Source organism: Martes martes (assembly GCF_963455335.1).
Source record: "Martes martes genome assembly, chromosome: 10".
Classification (NCBI taxonomy): domain Eukaryota; kingdom Metazoa; phylum Chordata; class Mammalia; order Carnivora; family Mustelidae; genus Martes; species Martes martes.
Window position 1 is genome coordinate 95558930 of NC_137898.1, and position 21354 is coordinate 95580283.

At 44.2% G+C, this 21354-nt stretch overlaps 1 protein-coding gene across 2 annotated transcripts; it reads right to left on the bottom strand.

The window, feature by feature from the left end:
* Nucleotides 1–4748: 4748 nt before the first annotated feature.
* On the bottom strand, nucleotides 4749–19991 carry EI24 (EI24 autophagy associated transmembrane protein). 2 transcript variants are annotated; one of them, XR_013967516.1, is made up of 12 exons: nucleotides 19854–19991; nucleotides 17438–17547; nucleotides 13786–13931; nucleotides 13268–13328; nucleotides 12274–12340; nucleotides 11636–11760; nucleotides 11199–11318; nucleotides 10729–10840; nucleotides 9933–10044; nucleotides 9244–9318; nucleotides 6820–7186; nucleotides 4749–4892 (listed from the first exon to the last, which is right to left on the bottom strand). XR_013967516.1 is itself a non-coding variant. In XM_080815515.1 (11 exons), exons 2-11 carry the CDS (start codon nucleotides 17477–17479, stop codon nucleotides 7024–7026), a joined length of 1023 nt encoding a protein of 340 aa, XP_080671641.1. In that variant the 5' UTR covers nucleotides 17480–17547; nucleotides 19854–19991; the 3' UTR covers nucleotides 5975–7023. The 2 variants fall into 2 exon arrangements, 1 of the variants encoding a protein (XP_080671641.1); XM_080815515.1 differs by lacking the exon at nucleotides 4749–4892 and having other exon boundaries at nucleotides 5975–7186.
* Between the last annotated feature and the right edge of the window lie 1363 nt (nucleotides 19992–21354).

Below are 21354 nucleotides of genomic sequence, written 5' to 3' on the forward strand. Positions count from 1 at the left end.
CGCGGAAAGAACGTGCTCGAAACAGTTTGGTTGAGAGCAGAGGAGTGACGTGTCGGTCTGCAGACCGAGGAGTCGCGGGGTGAAGGTGTGGCGGGTTTACCCCAGTCATGTGACCAGAAGCGGAATCTACGCGAAGCAATAAACCGAATCTACAAATCCCAGAAAACCGGGACAGGAGGCTTCTCGTCTCAGTTTGGGAGAAAAGTGCAGAAATCGACCGTTACCTAACATAAGGTTAAAGGAGAGGAGGGAAGACTCTTCTACCTATCCTCGATGAAAACTCAAACGGTTTCTGGTCCAGACCGCTACGTCTTGTACAGAATGAGAATTCGCTCAAGAGTTGTTTTTGGCAGTGCTCCCGTAAACTGCGATAGACGAGAGAGCCCGGCCACATTTCTCGAAGCATATCCCTTTCTTAAGCCCCGGACTACGTGAGCGAGCATCCCAAGGCATCCCAAGGCCTAAAGGGATCGTGGGGGATAAGCTGGCAGGGTCTCCGCTGCCTGACTAGTAGTCAGCCACTGCCGCAGAGGCAGCCCTCCCAAGCGGTAGACAGGCTTTCTCGGGACACCCGGCACGCAGCCTTGCTGTGCCTTGTCAGCTCGCCCGTTTGTGAGATACCTGCCAGGGAAAGCTGCCGTAACCACTTTCCTCACTTTCTCCCGCTCAACCACACCCGCCTCCCCCCAAAAAGCAATGCTGAGGGTAGGGAAGGGGGCGAGGGGCGAAGTTCGGCAGCCAATTCCATCGCCCCTCAAACACTCACGTACACACACACACTGCAGTGGGCAAAAGCTCCGCTAGAGAAAATGGGAGCGTTGGTAACTCAGCGCCAATGCCACTCACTTATCTTACTAATGACGCTGCTATGAATGCAGCCGACCGAACAGAAAGAAAGCGCATTTGAATCTGTGCTTCAAAATCAGTGCTTTTCACAATTCACATGACCAGGTTGACCCTGGAACGTTATGATTCAACAGCTGTCTGCTTTTTTTTGTTTTGTTTTTACAACGTGTTCAATCTAATTTTATTAACGCACGGAAACTAAAGCTGAACCTAAAGGAATGGCGGAGCTTGAAATAAATGCTTCTGGAAAACAAGAATGGGAACGGTGGATTCTGTCAAAAAAGAAAAAGGAATTAAAATTAGATTCCTTTAAAGTTAAAAAAAGAGAGAGAGAGAGAGATACTGTTTGAAGAACAGAAGATCTTGGGTTTTCATTAATTTTTAAAAAATGATTGAACATGTTTCTTAAAGGGAATCCTTTTAAGTTTCCGGTGGTAAAACTAAGTCAACTTTTTCAAAAGTCAAAATATACTACTAAAGAACAAAGTTTAAAAACAAGCTAATTTTTTAATGATTGCGTTTATTTATTTGACAGAGAACAAACACACCAGCAAGGGGGAGCTGCAGAAGGAGAGGGAGAAGCAGGCTCCCCAGCTGAGCAGAGAGCCTGTGGTGGGGCTCTATCCCAGGACCCTGGGATCATGACCTGAGCTAAAGGCAGATCCTTACCGGACCGAGCCCCCTAGGCACTCCTTGAAGCTGATTTTTAGGCTGATTTTTTTTTTTTTTTTTAAGGCTGATTCTTTACTACCAGTTGATAGGGAAAGTCTTATCTATAATGAAAGTTGGGACAGCAAAGTCATGGGGGAAATTACTGTAAACCCAGAGATTATACATGATTTCAACATATTAGTTAATCCTTCTCCCTCCTGCTTTACTGGACCAAATGTTTTGAGTTGGTTCCTTCAGAAAGACTATTTTTACTATTCCACCAATTGCTTAGAATAATGCTGGTTTTGCTCGCTTTATAGGAATCAGGTCATTACTGTGGAGCTCTTGGTCTTTCCTGAGTGGCTACTTAGCTCTTTTACATCATTAATCAAAAGAACACATACCTTCATCTCATCTGAGGCACACCAGAGAAACAGTATGTATTTTCTTCTTGAAGATTCTCTCCCCAGCATCTACCTTTCCAAGTGTGCTGCAAAGTCATGTTACCAAGATTTCTTTTTAATGCACTTATTTCACTATTTCATGTTTGGTAGGGTGCTTTTTGTTTTAATTAGCCATCTATTTCTTGGATTTATTTTTCCCTTTGGTAGATTTTTCAAGTAACTTTTTCAGAAAAGCTGAATGGAAAGCAAACAATGCCCTTTGTTTTTGCCCTTTATAACATGGCTAGAATTATGAGAACAAAATGGGGACCCACACGTCCCCTATACACATGACCACACAAAAAAAGTATCCTTTTTGGGACGTGCCTGGGTGGCTTAGTGGGTTGAGCCTCTGCTTTCGGGTCAGGTCATGATCTCAGGGTCCTCGGATCCAGCCCCACATCACATCCGGCTCTCTGCTCGGCAAGGAGCCTGCTTCTCCCACCCACTCTGCCTGCCTCTCTGCCTACTTGTGATCTCTCTCTCTCTCAAATAAGAATCCTTTTTTTAAAAAATTAAAGTTTAGGGGCGCCTGGGTGGCTCAGTGGGTTAAGCCTCTGCCTTTGGCCCAGGTCGTAATCCCAGGGTCCTGGGATCGAGCCCCACATCAGGCTCTCTGCTCAGCGGGGAGCCTGCTTCCCTCTCTCTCTCTGCCTGCCTCTCTGCCTACTTGTGCTCTCTGTCAAATAAATAAAATCTTCTAAAAAAAATAGTTTAAAAAATTAAAGTTTAAAAAAAAGCATCCTTTTTAAGGCATTATGACTTTATGTTCTGTTATCTGGAGTTGTTCTTGAGAAATCTAATGCCCATGTGAATCACAGTCTTTGTAAGTAGCCCATTTTTCTCTCTGATAAATGACTTTTCCTTAGAGATCCCATCTAGGTGTGTTTTCATTTTTGCTCTCATTTTCATCTTTATTCTCTGCAGGCTCTATCTGAATACACCAATGTCATCATCAGTCCAGGAAACTTTCTTGGGTTTTATTCCTGTCTCCGTGTTCCTGTTCTCATTTCTGGAGGTGCTATTTAGATGAATGTCAGACCTCCTGATTCTTGGACATTTCCATGATTAACTTTTTCCATGTCTTGATCATTCTGCTCTATGTTCTGGGAAACTTCCTTGATTTTATATTGCAATTCTCTAATTTAGGCTCCTCAATGTCACTTACATACTTTATCATTTTATGTTTTTTCTTCATGATGTATATTCCTTAATCCCCTTCCCCTATTTCCTGCCAGCCCCCCAAGCACCTCCTCTCTGGTAACCATTTGTTCTCTATAGTTAAAGAGTGTTTCTTGGTTTGTCCTTTTTCTATGCTCATTTGTTTCTTAAATTCCACATGAGTGAGATCATATAGTATTCGTCTTTCTCTGACTTATTTCACTTAGCATCGTATTTTCTAGCTCCATCTATGTCATTGCAAATGGCAAGATTTCACGTTTTTCACTTTTTATGTATACACACACACATGCCTTCTTTATCCACTCACCTTTCAAAGCCTTCCAGTTTGGCTAATGTAAACAATGCTGCAATAAACATAAGGGTGCATGCATCCCTTTCAATTAGTATCTTTGTACTTTTTGGATAAATTCCCAGTAGTGCAATTCCTGGATCATTGGGTGGTTCTATTTTTAATTTTTTGAGGAGCCTCCACGCTGTTTTCCACAGTAGCCACACCAGTTTACATTCCCACCAACAGTGCATGAGGGTTCCTTTTTCTCTCCATCCTCACCAACACTTCTTGTGTTTTTTATATTAGCCATTCTGCCGAGTGTGAGGTGGAATCTCACTGTAGTTTTGATTTGCATTTCCCTGATGTTGAGTGATGTTGAGCATCTTTTCATGTGTCTGTTGGCCATCTGTAGGTCTTCTTTGGAGAAATGTCTGTGCACACCTGTCACTTTTATAAGCCATTTCATTTACTTCCACAACTGCTTTACGTTCCAAGAGCTTTCCCTTCTGTCCCGTTTTCATAACAATCTGTTCTTACTTTATGGATGCAGTAATTGTCCACAAATTTCTATGAAAGCAGTTATTAGAATTTTTAAAGTTACCTTTTTTTCTGAAATTAAATTTCCTCCAGTGTCAGGTGGTATGTGCATTTGGAGAAATGCTCCAGAGGTGATTCTGATGCTGCTGATCCACAACTTATTGAAATAAGATTTCTCTCGATCAAATGGGCACTATTTTCCCCACCGGTTTGAAAGGACTAAAAAACATTAAAACTTGAAATCAGAGAATGAGTGCAAGAATGGGAAGCTGAATGTACAGTGGCCTAACCTCCCACCCTGCTGAGATTCCCTGAAATCCAATGTTTTATCTTGCTTTGAAAAGTAGTGGGAATGGAAATGGAAATGGAAACTAGTAGCTATTTTCTGTGTTATTTTAAAAAATTTGCTTGATCACTTGCCACTCTCCCTCACTGTGCTGTTAAGTCTAAGAGGACACTCATCATCTTTCTGGTTCACCTTTGAATTCCCAATCTTTTGCAAAGTGCCCAACAGAGAAGGCACTTAAATGTTACACAATGAAGTCATCCATTCCCCTACTTGATCCCTGACTCACTCTATGGACTCACTTTAGGTCCATCCAAAATACTTCACTGATGCACGGCTGTCATTGTTTAAAAGGCATGTTACACCGACCTGTAGTCAGCTTCCTTTTAACTTCTGTGGGTCATATAGCATAGGAGGAATGTTAACAGGGGAGGAGGGAAAGGTCTATTCCACCATACTACTGAGCTGATAACCTTTACCAGAGCAGTCTTGATGGGAGGTAATCAGAAAATACAAGAGGATGGAAAATGAATGGACAGTGAACAGACAACTGTAGTTGCCTTTTTATTCCCACACCTGTAATTCTTTTAAGGCAGTTCAAAAACCTCTAGCCACTGGCTGTCCTCTTCTGGGTTTGCTCGTCTGTCACAATTCCTCTTCAACTTTATCTTGGCTCCTAAGTGTAGAGCAATTAACAAGTCAGTACGTGAATCTCTCCACTTAAAAGTTTCCAACAGACTCAGCAAACATAATTGGGTCTGAAGTATCCACTTTCCAGTTTTTCGATTGCTGTCATGGACAACTGAGCTCTAGGTGGGATACAAGGGCAGTGTTTTGAATCCCATATGCCTGTTCAAGCTGATGCCTCTCCCTGAAAAGAACTTTTATGAACAGGCTACCTTAGACCCTACTGGTTGCATGGTTAAAACTCAAGCTCTCTCATGTTTAGCAATACAATCTCCCAATTGCCTCCAATTGCCAGTCTGAACTCAGCAAAAATAGAGCCTGCTCTCCCTTTGCTCCTAATTTCCAACCCACCGCCCTAGTGCTTTTGTGGACATCTCATCTGAAATGATCTGAAATGATTGCCTGATTTCTACTGTAGATATGCCTAATCCATCCTTCGTACAGGCCTCGTCTTTCCATTACACTCAAAAAATTTTGCAGATTCCTCACTTCCAACTTTGAGCATTTTTTAAAGGTTTTTTTTTTCCTTTTTTTTCATTTGAGAGACAGAGATTACAAGTAGGCAGAGAGGCAGGCAGAGAGAGAGGAAGGGAAGCAGGCTCCCCGCTGAGCAGAGATTCCCGATTCGGGGCTCCATCCCAGGACCCTGGGATCGTGACCTGAGCCGAAGGCAGAGGCTTCAACCCACTGAGCCACCCAGGCGCCCCAAGCATTTTTCTATAGCTAGGCACAGCACAGGATAAAAATCATGGGTCTTTATCCACTTAACCCCTCACCCTTCTAAACTGAAACCAGCTTAGTTGGTACAAATGCAAATTTCAGGCAGCTAAGAATGGGTTTCTGTTAACCATATGTCTAATCTCTTCCCTCATGCAAATGTTCAGTACACTGAAACCTGAAAGATCTCTCCCCCTTCGTGAATACACAGGGGACATACATATGGACTTTAAAACAATTCCCAATTCTATTGTAAGATGTAAACATGACTATAATCAAATAATCCATACTTCCTCAGGGAACATTTTTCAGGACTAATCTCTCAAAACTACAATCAAATTGTCCAAGCCAAAGTCGTGTGTTCCACTTAACCTTTATAACATTTCACGGGGTTCTGATTTTTGAAAATTCAACCATTACACGCTTGTCGGAAACCAGCTCACATTTAATTGTGACATTTTAAAATTGGACAAGTGTTTTGACATCTGCCCCCCCCCCATATTTAGTCTCTTTAAAGTGACAGGAAAACACCAACCAATCGCAGGCTTAATGGGTGTAATAAGTTTACCCCTTCAGTTCCTATTTGCAACACCCGATATTCCTCTGAAATACGAGACAGACCCGGCAGTGGCCAGCAGTACACTTCCGACCTTCAGAGTTCCAAGTTCAGGTTCTCTGAGCACTCGGTGTTGCAGTGGCACTTGTCCAGAACTGGTACCTCCCTTTAGCTGGGGAACTTTAAATGTACCAGTGAAAAAAGCTTTTTCCCCTTCAAGGGGAAGAAAGAAAATCACTCCTCAAAACCCAGCAGATCTGGCTGTGAGGTCTTTCCTCCTGTCCCATCTCTTCAGGCTTGTTTTTTTGCAGTGGAGCAAGAGAGACCAAAATCTAACCTGAGTTACAAGAAACAACAGACAGTGATGGCTATAAAGGGAGTGATCGGGAGCAAATGAGATACTCCTTTACCTCCCACATCCAATATATGTGCTTCACAGAAAAACAAAAAACAAAAACAGGTCCACAAAATACGACAGCTAGGATTACAAAATCCATTCATCCGAGGGTGGTGGAAGGCAGGATGGGGAGCTGGAAGGGTCAATGGCACAGGGACGAAAATAGTATTCCAATCAGTCCAGGCACGGGGGCTGGCAAGTGCTAGAAAAGAGCTACAGAAAAACCTGTGGTCCGTTCAGACTCACCGGTGTTAAAAATCCACACACTGGTGTCAGGAAGATTCTGCCTTAAGCGCACCAGACAAAAATCCCAATTCCTCAGAGAGAAGGGAATACGCAGAGGGCCCTTGGCAGAACGGGTCCTGCCTTCCCTGGTAGAGGACGGGACAAGGAAAAGAGCTCCTACGGCCTCCTTCCAATCCCACCCATCCCCTCTGGATGGCAGGCGACTCAGTGGCCTGCAGCAGCCTTCAGTTTGGCAGGAGATGGATGCGGTGAAGGGAATTTCTCTGCAGACGTTGAGCTACTCAGTGCGGACTGCAGGTAGACCGTCTTGTGGAAAAGTCTGTTGCTTAAGAAAACCACCAAGGAGAAGAGGCGCAGCTGGAAAAGGCTGAAAGGCAAGAGACCCGACTTGTTAGATCCCCAGTTGATCAAACCTAATGTTTTAATTACTTGACAACATACTTGACTACATTAAACTTAAAATGACACAGGGGAAAACGAGACAACTGAAATTTGATCAAGGAAGCACCATACAGATATTAAACACATGGGTTAACAGGCAGCCGCTAAAAAAGGCGCTGGGTCCGGCTGCTGTTATGAGTGCAATGGAATCACTATTTGAAGTATGAAGGCTCAGAGGAAATGAAGTTACATTAACATTGATTCTGACTGGAGAGGTACTTTATTATTTTTTAACAAACATATAATGTATTATTTGTTGCAGGGGTACAGGTCTGTGATTCATCAGTCTTACACAATTCACAGCACTCACCATAGCACATACCCTCCCCAATGTCCACCACCCGAGCCACCCTATCCCTTCCATCCCCCTCCCCTCCAGCAACCCTCAGTCTGTTTCCTGAGATTAAGAGTCTCTTATGGTTTGTATGCCTCTCTGGTTTTATCTTTCATTTCTTCCTCTCTTCCCCTATGATCCTCTGTCTTGTTTCTCAAATTCCTCGTATCAGTGAGATCATATTATAACTGTCTTTCTGACTTATTTCGCTTAGCCTAATATCCTCTAGTTCCATCCACGTCGCCGCAAATGGCAAGATTTCATTTTTGATGGCTGCTTAATATTCCAGTGTGTGTGTGTTGTGTGTGTGTGTTGTGTGTATACACACACACATATACACCACATCCTCTTTATCCATTCATCTGTTGATGGATATCTAGGCTCTTTTCGATAGTTTCTCTATTGTGGACATTGCTGCTATAAACATTGGGGTGCACGTGTCCATTTAGATCACTACATTTTTATCTTTGGGGTAAATAGCCAGTAATGCAATTGCTGGGCCACAGGATAGCTCTATTTTCAACTTTTTGAGGAACCTCCATACCATTTTCCAGAGTGGCTGCACCAACTTGCATTCCCACCTCGAGAAATACTTTTCTATGGCTGTTTATAAACCTCAAGCTGTGTCTGAAGATATCATATACTATATGTGCTTAGTTTTCAAGAGTTTCAAGGGAAAGCCAATTACACCAGAGACTGCCATTACACTAAGCACTGCTGGGTAGCAAGAGCAAGCGAACACCTGAAACAGACCTGAAATGTCTAATACATGTATCCTCACTGACTTAACCAAAATTGATCAAAGATTAAACTTTTTTTTAAATGGCAAAGCTTTAGGAGTGCTATTATTATTGCTAAAGATTCACTTCATTTTTTACAATTTTTCATTGTTTCTAGAGAGAGAGCATGTACACACAAATGAACGAATGCTCGAGTGGCAGGGGAAGGTCAGAGGAAAAGGGAGAGAGAATCTCAAGAAGGCTCTGTGCTCAGCATGAGGCCCGATCTCACGACACTGAGATCAGGCTGTGCCACCCAAGCACCCCACTAAAGATTTATTTTAAAATACTTTGTTTTGGGGCACGTGGGTGGCCCAGTTGGTTAAGCGTCTGCCTTTGGCTCAGGTCATGATCTCAGGGTCCTGGGATCAAGTCCCATATCGGGCTTCCTGCTCAGAAGGGAATCTGCTTCTCCCTTTCCCTTTGCCTCTTCCTCCCGGCTCATGCTCTTGCTCAAATAAATATTAAGAAATACTTTGTTAAAGAAAAGAAAGAAATACTTTGTTTTACTATCAGTATCCATAAACTCATGCAGCCAGATCACATGATCTACTATGGAAAGTTGGCCATTCTTATAAAAATGGGTTTCACTACAAGTGTTTACAGTGCCTTATCTTCAGTGAATTGTTAAATTTTAATAATATGTATAACAGCATAATTTTTAAAAATATATGTGCATATATGCCTGGGAAAAATTAGGGGATATATTCCAAGTGTTTTTCTCTCACCATAGTGTATATTAACGCTTTCCTACAATGTAAAAGATTTTTTTTTTTTTTAAGTCTCATTCCTGTAATAGTGAGGTTATAGCCATGATCCTTTACACAGAGACAGCTTACTACACTTTAGCTGATATTGGCTAGTACTTACTATGCTTTGCCAGGGGTCTTTGCTTCATTGGCGCTGATAATGAATAGAGGAAATAGGATAGAGAAAAGGCAGCCACTGTAAACAGAAGAGAAATAATCACCTTCATGACAGCCATGACTTTGGAAAAGAGATTGGAAACCCAGAGTCCCCAGAGCTAACATCATGGCTTGATGAAACCATAATCTATCAAACACATCTTCAAAAAAATGTTGTTTTCCTAAGCACTGGCTATGGTAAACACTGCCCCGGGAGGCAACATAAAAGAATAAGGCATTTAGGGGGCACCTGAGTGGCTCAGTGGGTTAATTAAGCCTCTGTCTTCAGCTCAGGTCATAATCTCAGGGTCCTGGGATCAAACCCCACATCAGGCTCCCTGCTCAGCGGGGAGCCTGCTCCCCCCCCCACCCCCCGCCTGCCTGTCTACTTGTGATCACTGTCTGTCAAATAAATAAATAAAATCTTTTTAAAAAATCATTTAAAAAAAAGAGTAAGGCATTTAGGATCATGCAGACTAGATTTTAATGCTAACTGACAAATGTCTTGACTATCTGTCAAGGAGAAAAAAGTCTACAGACCTTCTGATGGCCAAATAAGAACAGAAAATGCCTACCGTAAAACCAGGCATACAGAAGATGCTCTCTAAACTGAGTATTGTACTAGTCCCCATCAAGTCCCTCTCACCAAACTACCTGATAATGTATGAGGACTGCATTGCTGTGAGGAAAGCCAAGGGCAAGCCAAATCCAAAGTAGTAAGGCCAATTCCTTTCTATGTTTGACAACCGCTGGTGCATTTCAATTCCTAAAACAAGACGGCCAATACAATTAATAATTAGATTGCTTACTTCCTCTCATCAAATGACTAAACATGGTAGACAAATTATTTGAGGTTTGAGTTTTAGGTACACGTCTGTCATTTGGAACAGTTAAAACATGTAAACTGGAACTGTCCAAATATGATATAAGGCTTCTGTGAGAAGTTTTTCAATTAAATAATCACAATTTCAAACCTGCTACGAATTATGAATTACAACAGCATGCTCTGTCATGATGAGTCTCAAACAAATTAAGGTATCAAATAAAAAGGCAGCCATTCTCTAGAAATCAATTAACCTCTTCCAACCATAGATACCTGTACAAAGATGCCAAGGTCTTTAAAATATCCCCCAGAGAATATGAAAGCACTGACACCAGATTAATTTCCCAAATTTAGGAAAATGTGTGCTCCTTTATGCCACTGTATGACTCATTCAGAGCTATATCACATTAAGCACCATGAAGGTAATGTTACGTTGCCGTATTCCCCCAGCATCGAAGTTATGGGTTAAACCCCCTAAGCCAAGTGGAAATTCCCTCTTGCCAAAGAGGCTATTACCTTCCAAAGATGGTTTACCAAGGGCCTAAATATCGGAACAGTTCACGAAGTCTGCTTGGCAGCATTTCTAAACTGGACCTCCTACTTCTGAGTTTCTTTACACGGACTCACCTTTATTGAACCAACGATATTCAAAGCAGTACAGTGAGTAGAGAAGGGACATATGCAGAAGGCTAACCAGCTGACCAACAAGGTGGATGGGAAAGAGACTCACAAACATCCCCTAAAGAACAAATATGGAAAATCTTAATCCCAAAGCTTCAGAGACCTAACACCCTTCACCCGCCACTATGAGTCATCCCCCCACCTGTATAAACAGCCTCACAGATGCGCCTCAAGTTTCTCAAGAGCGGGAGAGTGGAGAATGCCCGTGGGCAGGGAAGAGGAGGTAAATTTATATTGCTTATTATTTCACGATTTTTAAATTTTCTAGTTGTTTCTGTGAAAGAGTGACTTAAAAATCATTACCTCCCATAAAGCTTATCTGCCCCAGCATATAGGCAATACCCTAGCTTTGTGGCACTCCCTTTAGTCAACCGTTTTTCCAAAACTTGCCGATGTACCCAGAAGGCCAGTCTCACCTGGATGAGGAAAAGAGCCTGCAGCAAAAGGTTGAAGAGCATGTCAGCAATTATTTTGCTGACACTAGGGAATGGGTGAGGCTTCCTCCCTGACACCTCAAACGCCAGGTCAGCTATGTCCTGTAACAGAGAAAGTAGCTCACCAAAACATGAATAAGATGGCTTCACCACCCATCCCCAAAGCTAAGGCCACTGGTTTACCATGAGATCTGCCAGGTGACAAAAGCTCCTGGACATTTGGTAATGAGAGACTTCTGTGACCTGAGACCTAATTCCATTTTACAAGAGCACAAAGATCAGCAGCGAGAAAGGTTAAGGCTATGAAAGTACTCCATGCACGGCCACTAACCACAAGCTAAAACCTGCCACCCATCAACCCACCACCCATCAACCCCATCATGCTGCAGGACCCAGACTCCATTCCACCATGGACCTACTTGAAACCAAATGGCATTTACAACTTTGCTAAGCACAAACAGAGGGAGCACCCAGAGAGCACTGAAAATGGACGTAAGGAAGAATTCCAGCCACGACCAAACATCTCCATGTAGTGATGGATCACCTGAAAAAAGGGGAAAAAAGAGTTGTCAGTTTAACTGAAGAAATGAAAAACAAAAAAGACCAAATATGGAACCCCTAGTTGGTGACTCTTCTCCCTCACCCCCCAGCTATGTTTCTTGCCAGTGCATCACCATACCGACTTCAGGGAGTTTTCCTTTTCGGACACACACCAGTCTTCAGCCGCAGCTCTAAGTCAGAGGAGCCATCTGTGCTGCTTACTGGTGGTGACCGAGATGTCACAGTGCTCCAACAGCAGAGGCTATGCAGGAAACTACCTGGGTTTCAATCCCAGCTCTGCCACTTACTAATGGTTTAACCTCAATAACTAATTTCTATTTCCTCACCCATAAAAAAGCTCTCTGTAACAGTACCCACTCAAAGGTTGTTGAGAGGCTTGAGCTTAAAAACATCTAAAGCTCCTAGTACACGAAAGGGTTCAACAAACTGAGAGAGACAGGGATATACCTCCTACCCCCAACCCAGGCAGATGGCACGCAGCAATGCCTATACTTACCAATAATTTGGGCTGTCACCGACTGTAGTACAGGAATAAACACTCGATAGAACAAGAGGAGACTTAACTAAAGGAAAGAAGTAATCAAGTAAACATTAAAAGCTCTTCCTTAAAACAAGAGCTCCAAGTTTCAGTGTCATTACTTTCCAGACAGAGGTACCTATCCATCTTATCTATTTATTTATTTGACAGCAAGAGACAGACACAGAGAGAGAGGGAACACTAGTCGGGGGGAGTGGGAGAGGGAGAAGCAGGCTTCCCACCGAGCAGGGAGGCTGATGAGGGGCTTGATCCCAGGACCCTGGGATCATGACCTGAGCCAAAGACAAATGCCTAACGACTGAGCCACCCTAAAAATAAAGGTGTAGAGGTGCCTAGGTGGCTCAGTCAGTTAAGTGTCTGACTCCTGATTTCAGCTTAGGTCATGATTTCAGGGTCACGGGATCAAGACCTGTGTTGGGCTCCAAAATGGGCATGGAGCCTACTTTGAGATTCTCTCTCCCTTTCCCTCTGCCTCTCTGCAACCCCCACACTTGTGTTCTCTCTCAAAAAGTAAAATAATAAAAACGTGTATATTTAGGGTTTATCCCTGATATTTACATACAAGTGTTCTTTGTGTGGGAATAAAATCACCACTGGGGCACAGACTCCTCAGTTACAGTCTTTTTTTTTTTTTTTCTTTATTTGACAGATCACAAGTAGGCAGAGAGGCAGGCAGAGAGAGAGAGAGAGAGACAGAGAGACAGAGAGGAGGAAGCAGGCTCCCCGCTGAGCAGAGAGCCCAATGCGGGGCTCAATCCCAGGACCCTAAGATCATGGCCTGAGCTGAAGGCAGAGGCTTAACCCACTGAGCCACCCAGGCGCCCCCTCAGTTACAGTCTTAAGCATGTATCACCATGTGAACTTGTCTCGGTTTCAAGACAGGGGTTGAGAACTACTAACAATAGCAACAATCTGAAGATAAGGCACCTGGCATTTGAGAAAAAGAACTTACCCAGAATACTCCACCATTCCAAGCACAGCACTGGAAAATTCTACTAACAATGCGTGGCTCACTGGAAAAGACCACATGTATTCAGCTCATAAGGTACATGGGCTATTTCCATAAACTCAGTCCCTCCCTACCTTAGACCTTTTGTTGATTACCGTTATTCTCCTAGCACCTGTTATTCTTCCAATGTTCTCCGAGTCTCAATGAGGAAAGGCTAAAAATATTTCTAGAGAAGCAGACTTTCTATTTTTTTTTTTTTTGTGGTTCTCGATTCACCATTCTGTCTTTTTAAAACACCGTGACACTGAGCAAGCATGACTGCTAGACCCTAGTTTAACTCAATGTGGGGGACAAAAAAGTTCCCTGTAACTTTTTTTTTTTGGAAAAAAACAGAAAAAGCAAATAATGGAGTACTGAAACTCCAAGTGACTATACAGGGTCTTAATTCTATATTAAGGACTAGTCACTTCCCAAAGTCCCTCCCCCTCGGACATTTTCCAACATCAGCCCCCACTCCTTACCTCTCTTGCTTCCTTTCTATACTTTGGGCTCTCCTCTGTGCCAGGACACTGCTTGCCCTTCTTCGACGCTGCTCCTCTCTCTTTTGCTGAATCCGAGCATCTAGCTTTGAGATGGTACAAATTCCCCAGATGGAGTCTTTGATTCCCTACGGACAAGGGTATTATTTTTTCTTTTAAACATTTTATTTAGTTGACAGAGAGAGAGACAGGGAGAGAGGGAATACAAGCAGGGAGAGTGTGAGAGAGAAGCAGGAGCCCCACTGAGCAGGGAGCCTGATGTGGGGCTCCATCCCAGGACCCTGGGATCTTGACCTGAGCCAAAGGCAGATGCTTAAAGACTGAGCCACCCAAGTGCCTGAGGGTATTATTTTAAAGAGGGAGGACTATGGATCAGAGAAGATTTTCCTAAGTTACATACAGTAAAGTGAAATAACAGTGGAAACCACTGAACTTATTTTTGCCAGGTGGCTTAACGGAGCCTTGATAGTTTGATATAAATTCAAAATTTACAGCAGTTGTAAGAATAGAACTTCCAAATATCCTTTCTCCAGATTTACCAAGTAATAATAAATGTGGCAAATTAATTTATTATTTACAAAAAAAATTTTATTATTTACACATATATACACACACACACACACACACACACACACACACATTTTCCCCATATGAGAAGGTGTATTTTTTTTTAAGATTTTATTTATTTGAGAGAGAGAGATCACAAGATCACAAGGAAGGGGAGTGGCAGAGGGAGAGGGAGAAACAGGCTCCCAGCTGATCAGGAAGCCCAATGCGGGGCTCAACCCCAGAACCCTGGGATCATGACCTGAGCCAAAGGCAGATGCTTAACCAACTGAGCCACCCAGGCACCCCCAGAATGTGTATTCCTAAGAGGGACATTCTTTTCTATAACTACAAGTCATTGATTCCAGAAATTTAATACTGAAATACTTTAATCCCCAGTCCATATTCCAGTTTCTCCGTTGTCCCGACAATGCCCTCCATAGCATGTTTACCCTGAACGTCAGAAATCAGTTCAGAATCACATGCCACATTTACTGTCATATCTCCTTAGCCTCCTTTAATTAGACACATCTCCTCAGCCTATCTTTCTTCTTCAAGTATAGAGGCTAGTTATTTCATGGTTCCCTCAATTTCCATTTTCTCATGATTAGACCCAGGCTACCCCATTTTTGGCAGGAGTATCACAGACGGGCTGAGGTGTCCTTTTAAATATTAGATGCAGAGAAAGGCATCTGTCTGCCTTTGCTGGCGATGTTACTTTACATATGCAGTCAAGGTGCTATCCAGCTTCCCCATTGTATGTTTGCAAATTTCTCCTTTTGCAACTAGTAGGCCCTCTGCGGCAGACACCACTGCGACCAGGCAAATATCCTGCTCGTTTAAGTTTCTCTCTCTGAGATTCAGTACCCATTTACAATTTTTGCCCAAACCAAGCCTCAATAACATGGGTGCAAAACAGTGGTTTTTGAATCCCTCCACACTTAACACTATCGAAAGTCTGGTTACTGCCCTCCGCTATACTCTTTCCGTATTAATTAAATACCTCTAGTGTGCCCTATACCCTGTACTAAACTCCAGGGATACAAGGACAAATTAAACACTGGTTTCTATAAAGGACCAGGGGCTGGACCACAATTGGGGAAAGACAAAGAAATCATCACTGTAAGATGTAAATGGCTGGAGGATGACAGCATGCCACATAAGACAGAAACAACATGGTAGTAGTGCTGGAGGAAAGAATGTCCTTAAAGACTCTATGGAGAGGGGCGCCTGGGTGGCTCAGTGGGTTAAAGCCTCTGCCTTCGGCTCAGGTCATGATCCCAGGGGTCCTGGGATCGAGCCCTTCATCGGGTTCTCTGCTCAGCAGGGAACCTGCTTCCTCCTCTCTCTGCCTGCTTCTCTGGCTACTTGTGATCTCTGTCAAAAAAATAAATAAAATCTTTAAAAAAAAAAAAAAGACTCTATGGAGAGAGAGAGGGTTAAGTCTATAAAGACAGTGACAGAGGCACTTCCCCGCCAGTGGAAAAGTTAGTACTACAAACCCCAGAATTGCCTATCGCCCAGTTCCAAAAACTACTTTCATCCATCCCTCCATTCACATATTAGGCATCCTCAACAAGCTAGATATCGGTCATACGAAAATGCTCGAGGAACATGTAACCGACCAGGAAAAGTATACAACCAAACAACAACAACAAAAATAGTTTAAAGTATGTGCCACAACAGATTCATGTCCAAAGCAGACTGGTGGCACTGGGATATTCAGTCTCAAAGAGAGTAGGTGGAAAAAAGACATTCTGGATGCGAAGGCCAATCTGGACTCAAGAATGGCATTTTTACCTATTACCAGCTACAACAAATTTTGAAGCTAACCACCAGGATACAGGAAAATCAGAATGGGCCAAGTGGGGACAAACCAACTACTGACAGCATAAATTGGCACAGTGCGCACCTGATCTTTTTAGCTACAAGCAGAGTTTTGTTTTGCTTTGAACTTCTAAATCTTCCACAAATTGTTTAAATATTTAAGGGAGTGAAGTTCAAATGGCTGAGGGCCTTACATGTGCTAGGACGACGACAGGATCCCCACTTCTAAGATGCTTACAGTCTACTAGGGCAGACTAACATTAACAGCACATTGTAGAACTGATCCAGGGTTGAAATTTTTTAGCATCAAAATGGCAAGATGAGGCAAAGGTATTAAAAGTACATCTCGGGGCGCCGGGGTGGCTCAGCTGGTTAAACATCTGTCTTTGGCTCAGGTCATGATGCCGGGGTCCTGGGATCAAGCCCCCACATCAGGCTCCCTTCCCTGCTCAACAGAGGGGGTCTGATTCTCCCTCTCCCCTCCCCCGCTCATATTCCCTCTCTGTCTCTCAAATAAAAAAAAATCTTAAAAAAAAAAATAAAAAAGTAGATCTCATTGCACAAAGTGTCTTTGACCCTTCTAAGATACTCCTTCAATTCTCCTTCTTTTATTTGAAAGTAATAAACTTTTGAGCATTCCCATTGAGGAAGGATCACCCTATTCCCAAGGATACAGCTACAGAGGCTACAACTAGGCCATAAGCCTCAGACACCCACTATGATGGAATTTTCTGCTATTGGTTAATTTGGGTTACAAGGTCCTAAATAGATCTTTATGGGACATTTTCCTAGTGCATCGTCATTTGCACCACGTAGAATGGAGGGAAAGTAGGTTCTGTAATGTAAACAGGAATAAAGTAGTTCAAGTAATAGTAGTCTATCAATGTTCACTGTTTAATTTTGACTAGTGGTCATGGTTACATAAAATAATGCTGGTGAAGGATATAGGGCAACTCTTTTGAACTATTCTGCAACTTTTCTGTAAGTCTCAAATTATTCCAAAATAGAAAGCGTTTTGAAAAAAGGCTCTGGAGTCAAACTAACCAACGTTCCAATACTAGAGACACTCACTAGATAGCCTTCCCAAGCTTCTGGAAGACGCAAGATAAATACTTAATCTCCTGAGTAGTGTGGATGAGAATGAAAACCTGTAGGTGAGGGACCCAACAAATGTAACAAAAATTCCCCCCCAAAACCTAAAGGATTTCCTGGTCAGTTCCTGCAACAAAAAGATCAAGAGATGATACATTGAGGTACTCACCCTGGCAAGGTCCTGGAGAAAGGTTTTGACACTGTCAGCCATCTCTTCACCACCCCAACTACCAACTACACAGAGAGAGAAGCATCTCAGAATCTTTCATCATGAAGGACCTGGAAACAAATGGAGCATAATGGGGCAACGAATAGGTATCTCACAGGTAAGTTACTTCACGTGCATGTCTACATAAGGACCTTTTCCACATACTTACATCTCTACGGGGGGTACAGATTCGGGCACTTCCACAGATACTAACCCAGGTAACTAAGTGAAGGTATAGCTATAACTGCTGAAACCTGAAAGCAATACACTTTTTAAGTCACTTCCCACCCTGTTTCACTTTTACATGGGGGTAAATGTGCTCTCGAACCAGGAGTCTGCTCTCTGGGCCTGATGTCCCTAACTATCCCTCCTACACATTCCAAATATTTGAGGATTTGGAAATGAGTGATAATTACATTTCAGTATCCTCGTAAGCGGTAGTTATACTTGATGTAGAACCTCAAACGCCTGAATGAAAATATAAGAGCAAGACAAAAGTTCTGGCAAAAATTACTAAATACGCACTTCACACACAGGGCCCTCTGGCACACAAGTAAGCTTAAGGTACAATGTGAAACCACCCCACCTAGACTATCAAATAGGCCTCCCCGCGTTTTCCAACTTTAAATATATACATACATATACACACTATTTTAATAAGCATACAAAAACAGTGGAATATAAACTGGGTCCAAAAAGTTCATGTATAAACATTCCTTCAAACACTACAGCTTTCTCATTTCAAGTAATTCTCAGGTAAACAAGAAACCCAGCTCCAAAAATTATGACAGAGTTTCACAAGCATCTTGTATAAAACTCCCAATTTCAAAACATAAGCACCTTTTCCCTCACACATTTAACCACTTCAAACTGTACCTTGACCCAACTGGACTACTGCCACCCAGAACCAGAAGAGCAGGGACTAAAGCAGTAGGAAAGCAACTTGCACAACACTTATGTACCATCTGCTCCTAAGGTCAAAACCCATTACTTCAGATACAGAAGTTTCTAGGGTTCAGAAACTTCTGTAAATACTCCCACTTAAAAACACCTCAGGGTGACAGGGTAACTCACTATCAGGCGACTAGTAACTACTCAATACACCACACTAGTTTCTGAAGATTATCATGGATTCACTCTTAACCAGCTACTGCCTCCTCTGTAAATTAAGGATATTAAAATTCTTCACAGGTCTTTTGAATAGAAGGTGTTATAACTGAAAAATAGTAACTTCTATATAAACCCAATCCCACTAAAGACTGAGCTAGCTTGGGAGTTGGAGGAAGCCAATCACTCGGTCTGGATTTCTCACAGGACTCTGACAAGTCGCTCTGCAGCTCTAGTCCAGGAGAACAGCTGTGTTATCCGAACCGTGGCCACTAACACCTGGCTTCCCAACGTACAAGGGACAGGTTACCTACTGACCTAAAGCGGCTGTCTAAGGAGAAGTCACTTCAATTCTATACAGAGACCCTTCCTTCACGGATACTTGGTGAATTGCCCGGTTTCACAAAGAGCTGAGGCATGGAGAAAAATAGGACCTGCCACCATTTAAGACCACACAGGGGGAACTTTACTATTGAACTGGAAGGAAACAAGATGCATCTGGTTCTCAGCACTTTACAGATGGAGGAACTGAGTCTCCGAAGTTAAATGCTTGCCCAAGATGACAGCAAATGAATGGCTACTGCGAACTTCAAAAACCCTGGCGTTCCAACCCTCAGTAAGGACTACTTCTTACTCAAGCTTTGCAATGAGTTTGTTTAACCCGAGCACCCCATGGACAACTTCTCTTGAACCTGGAAATACAGGTGGACTTTAGATCCCTAATAGTCATCAGAACTCGCGAAGAATCTTCTGAGGCACAATCCTGTCCTTTCATTTCTAAGCCACCCAACCCAAGTCCGGAAAGCAAGAAGCTGTTCTAGCCCACACCAGGTGCAGAAAGGCTGAGCATCCTCGCTTCTCTCGAGGGTTTCACGGATTGCTTCAAGTCCACGGGTCAGCTGGGACCCGTCTCCGCCGTAGCTCCTTGCCAATTTCGACCGGAAATATAGTCTCCCTCGCAACCCAGCCGTGCACGAGGTACTGAGCACGCTCACCTCCGGTCACACGCAGAGCTAAACATAGACGCGCCGCACCTGGGGCAGCGTCTCGCGTGGGGCGGCGGGCTGCGTCCCGCGCCCTGGCCTGGCCCGGATCGGGCCAGAACCTTCCTGCTAGGGGTCCCCTCCCGAGGACCCTGCCCGGAACCACGCACCCCCGCGCTCGGGCCCTCCCTTCCCTCGCACGCCCTCGCCGTCCCTGCCTCGCAGGGCCCCAGCCGCGCGCCGGCTGCGCGGCGCCAGTGGCCTTGGTTCGGCCAGCCTGCACCTACCCGGCCGCTCCACCGCCGCGGCTCCGGCCCGACCGGCCCCCTCGCCCACCGCGGACCCACTGGGCTCCTCTTGGACCCTCCGCGCCCGGCCGCCAGCTCCCGCCCGGGCGCTCCCAGGGCCGGGGCCGCTGCGCCCGCACTGGGCATGCCCGGGCCGCACGGGGCCGCTGGGAAGTCGGGCGGGCGCCGAGCCGAGAGGAGCCGAGCCGAGGCGCGCCGCGCAGCCCTGGGTGGGGTGGAGGGGGCGGGATCGCAGCGGCGGAGGGGGCGGGGCCAGGAGTGGCGGCGGAACCTGGGAAATGCAGTCCGTGCTCCGACCCCGCCCTTCCCACGCCGTGTCCAAGGACGCCCAGGACCGCTCCGCGCGCTTCCCGGATCGCCTTCCTCATTTAGTCTTGCCCGCGCCCTCGTCCAGTTGTTTGCACTGCCGGTTTACTTCTGCAATTACATGTCCTTCTAAAACCCTAGGAAGTCTAACAGGAGAACAAAATACAGAGGTCACCTTGCTTTATCTGGCTGGAGATTTTCTGTAACCAAAGGGAACTATGCAACGACAGGCTTAAGTCAAGATCATGAAGAACAGGATACACCGCCATACAGTTCGGCTGCAGTAGGTGTGCACTCTGCCGGCGAAGTGATGGTTGAGATTAAAATTCTAAAAATGAATAGAAATAAAGCCTTTTAATCTCCATCCCCACCAATCCATTTCAGCCCAGGAATGGCAACTCCTTAGCATCCACATTAAGTCTCCCCTAGAACTTTTTCTTTTCTATTCCCAGGCTCTTATATCTCATTTACCAGTCCTTTACTTTTCACTTCCTATTTTCCTTTACCTCTGTGTTTAGAACTGCTAGTGCTAGGACCACCTATAGGATCAGATTTTTACCACGAGAAGCTGCTTAGAGCAACCTCCTATTTGTGGGACAGGAAGCCCATGTGTCAAGTGACTCACTCAAGGTCATTAGCAGAGCAAATGTCCAGGCCTCCTGACTCTTCCAGTTAAGTGGGCTAGGAGTTGTTGACCTCTTCTCCCTGGCCCAACATCCAGCCCCAAGCCAAAATAAACCAGCCCCCAACCTTGAGCCTGCAGAAACCTTCCTTCCCTTCCCTTAGAGGAAGAGGATCAGTAGAAATGATTAAGATCAAAGAAGGGAATGAAGCATTCAGAATAGAAGCCCTGAAGTAAAGGGACAACCTAGGATTTATATGTAAACTCCTGGAGAGGTTTGGCAGGGGAGGGGGACAGGGGCAAGCTACCCTGGCCCTAAGGCCCTAAGAGGAAACCACCCCTAAAACGATTTTACACCCCTTGTAGGAGCCCTCCACCCCTATCCCATGTGATAGACGACAAAAACCCAGTTGGATGACAGGCATCGTAAGGGTTAATCAGATTAAAACAGCCCTCCAACAAGCCCATGAAAACCTGTAGACTTAGAAAGCTGATGGCCACCGTCCCAGGTCCCCTCCGTCTTCTAGAGCTTGGTGCTGTCGCTGTACTATC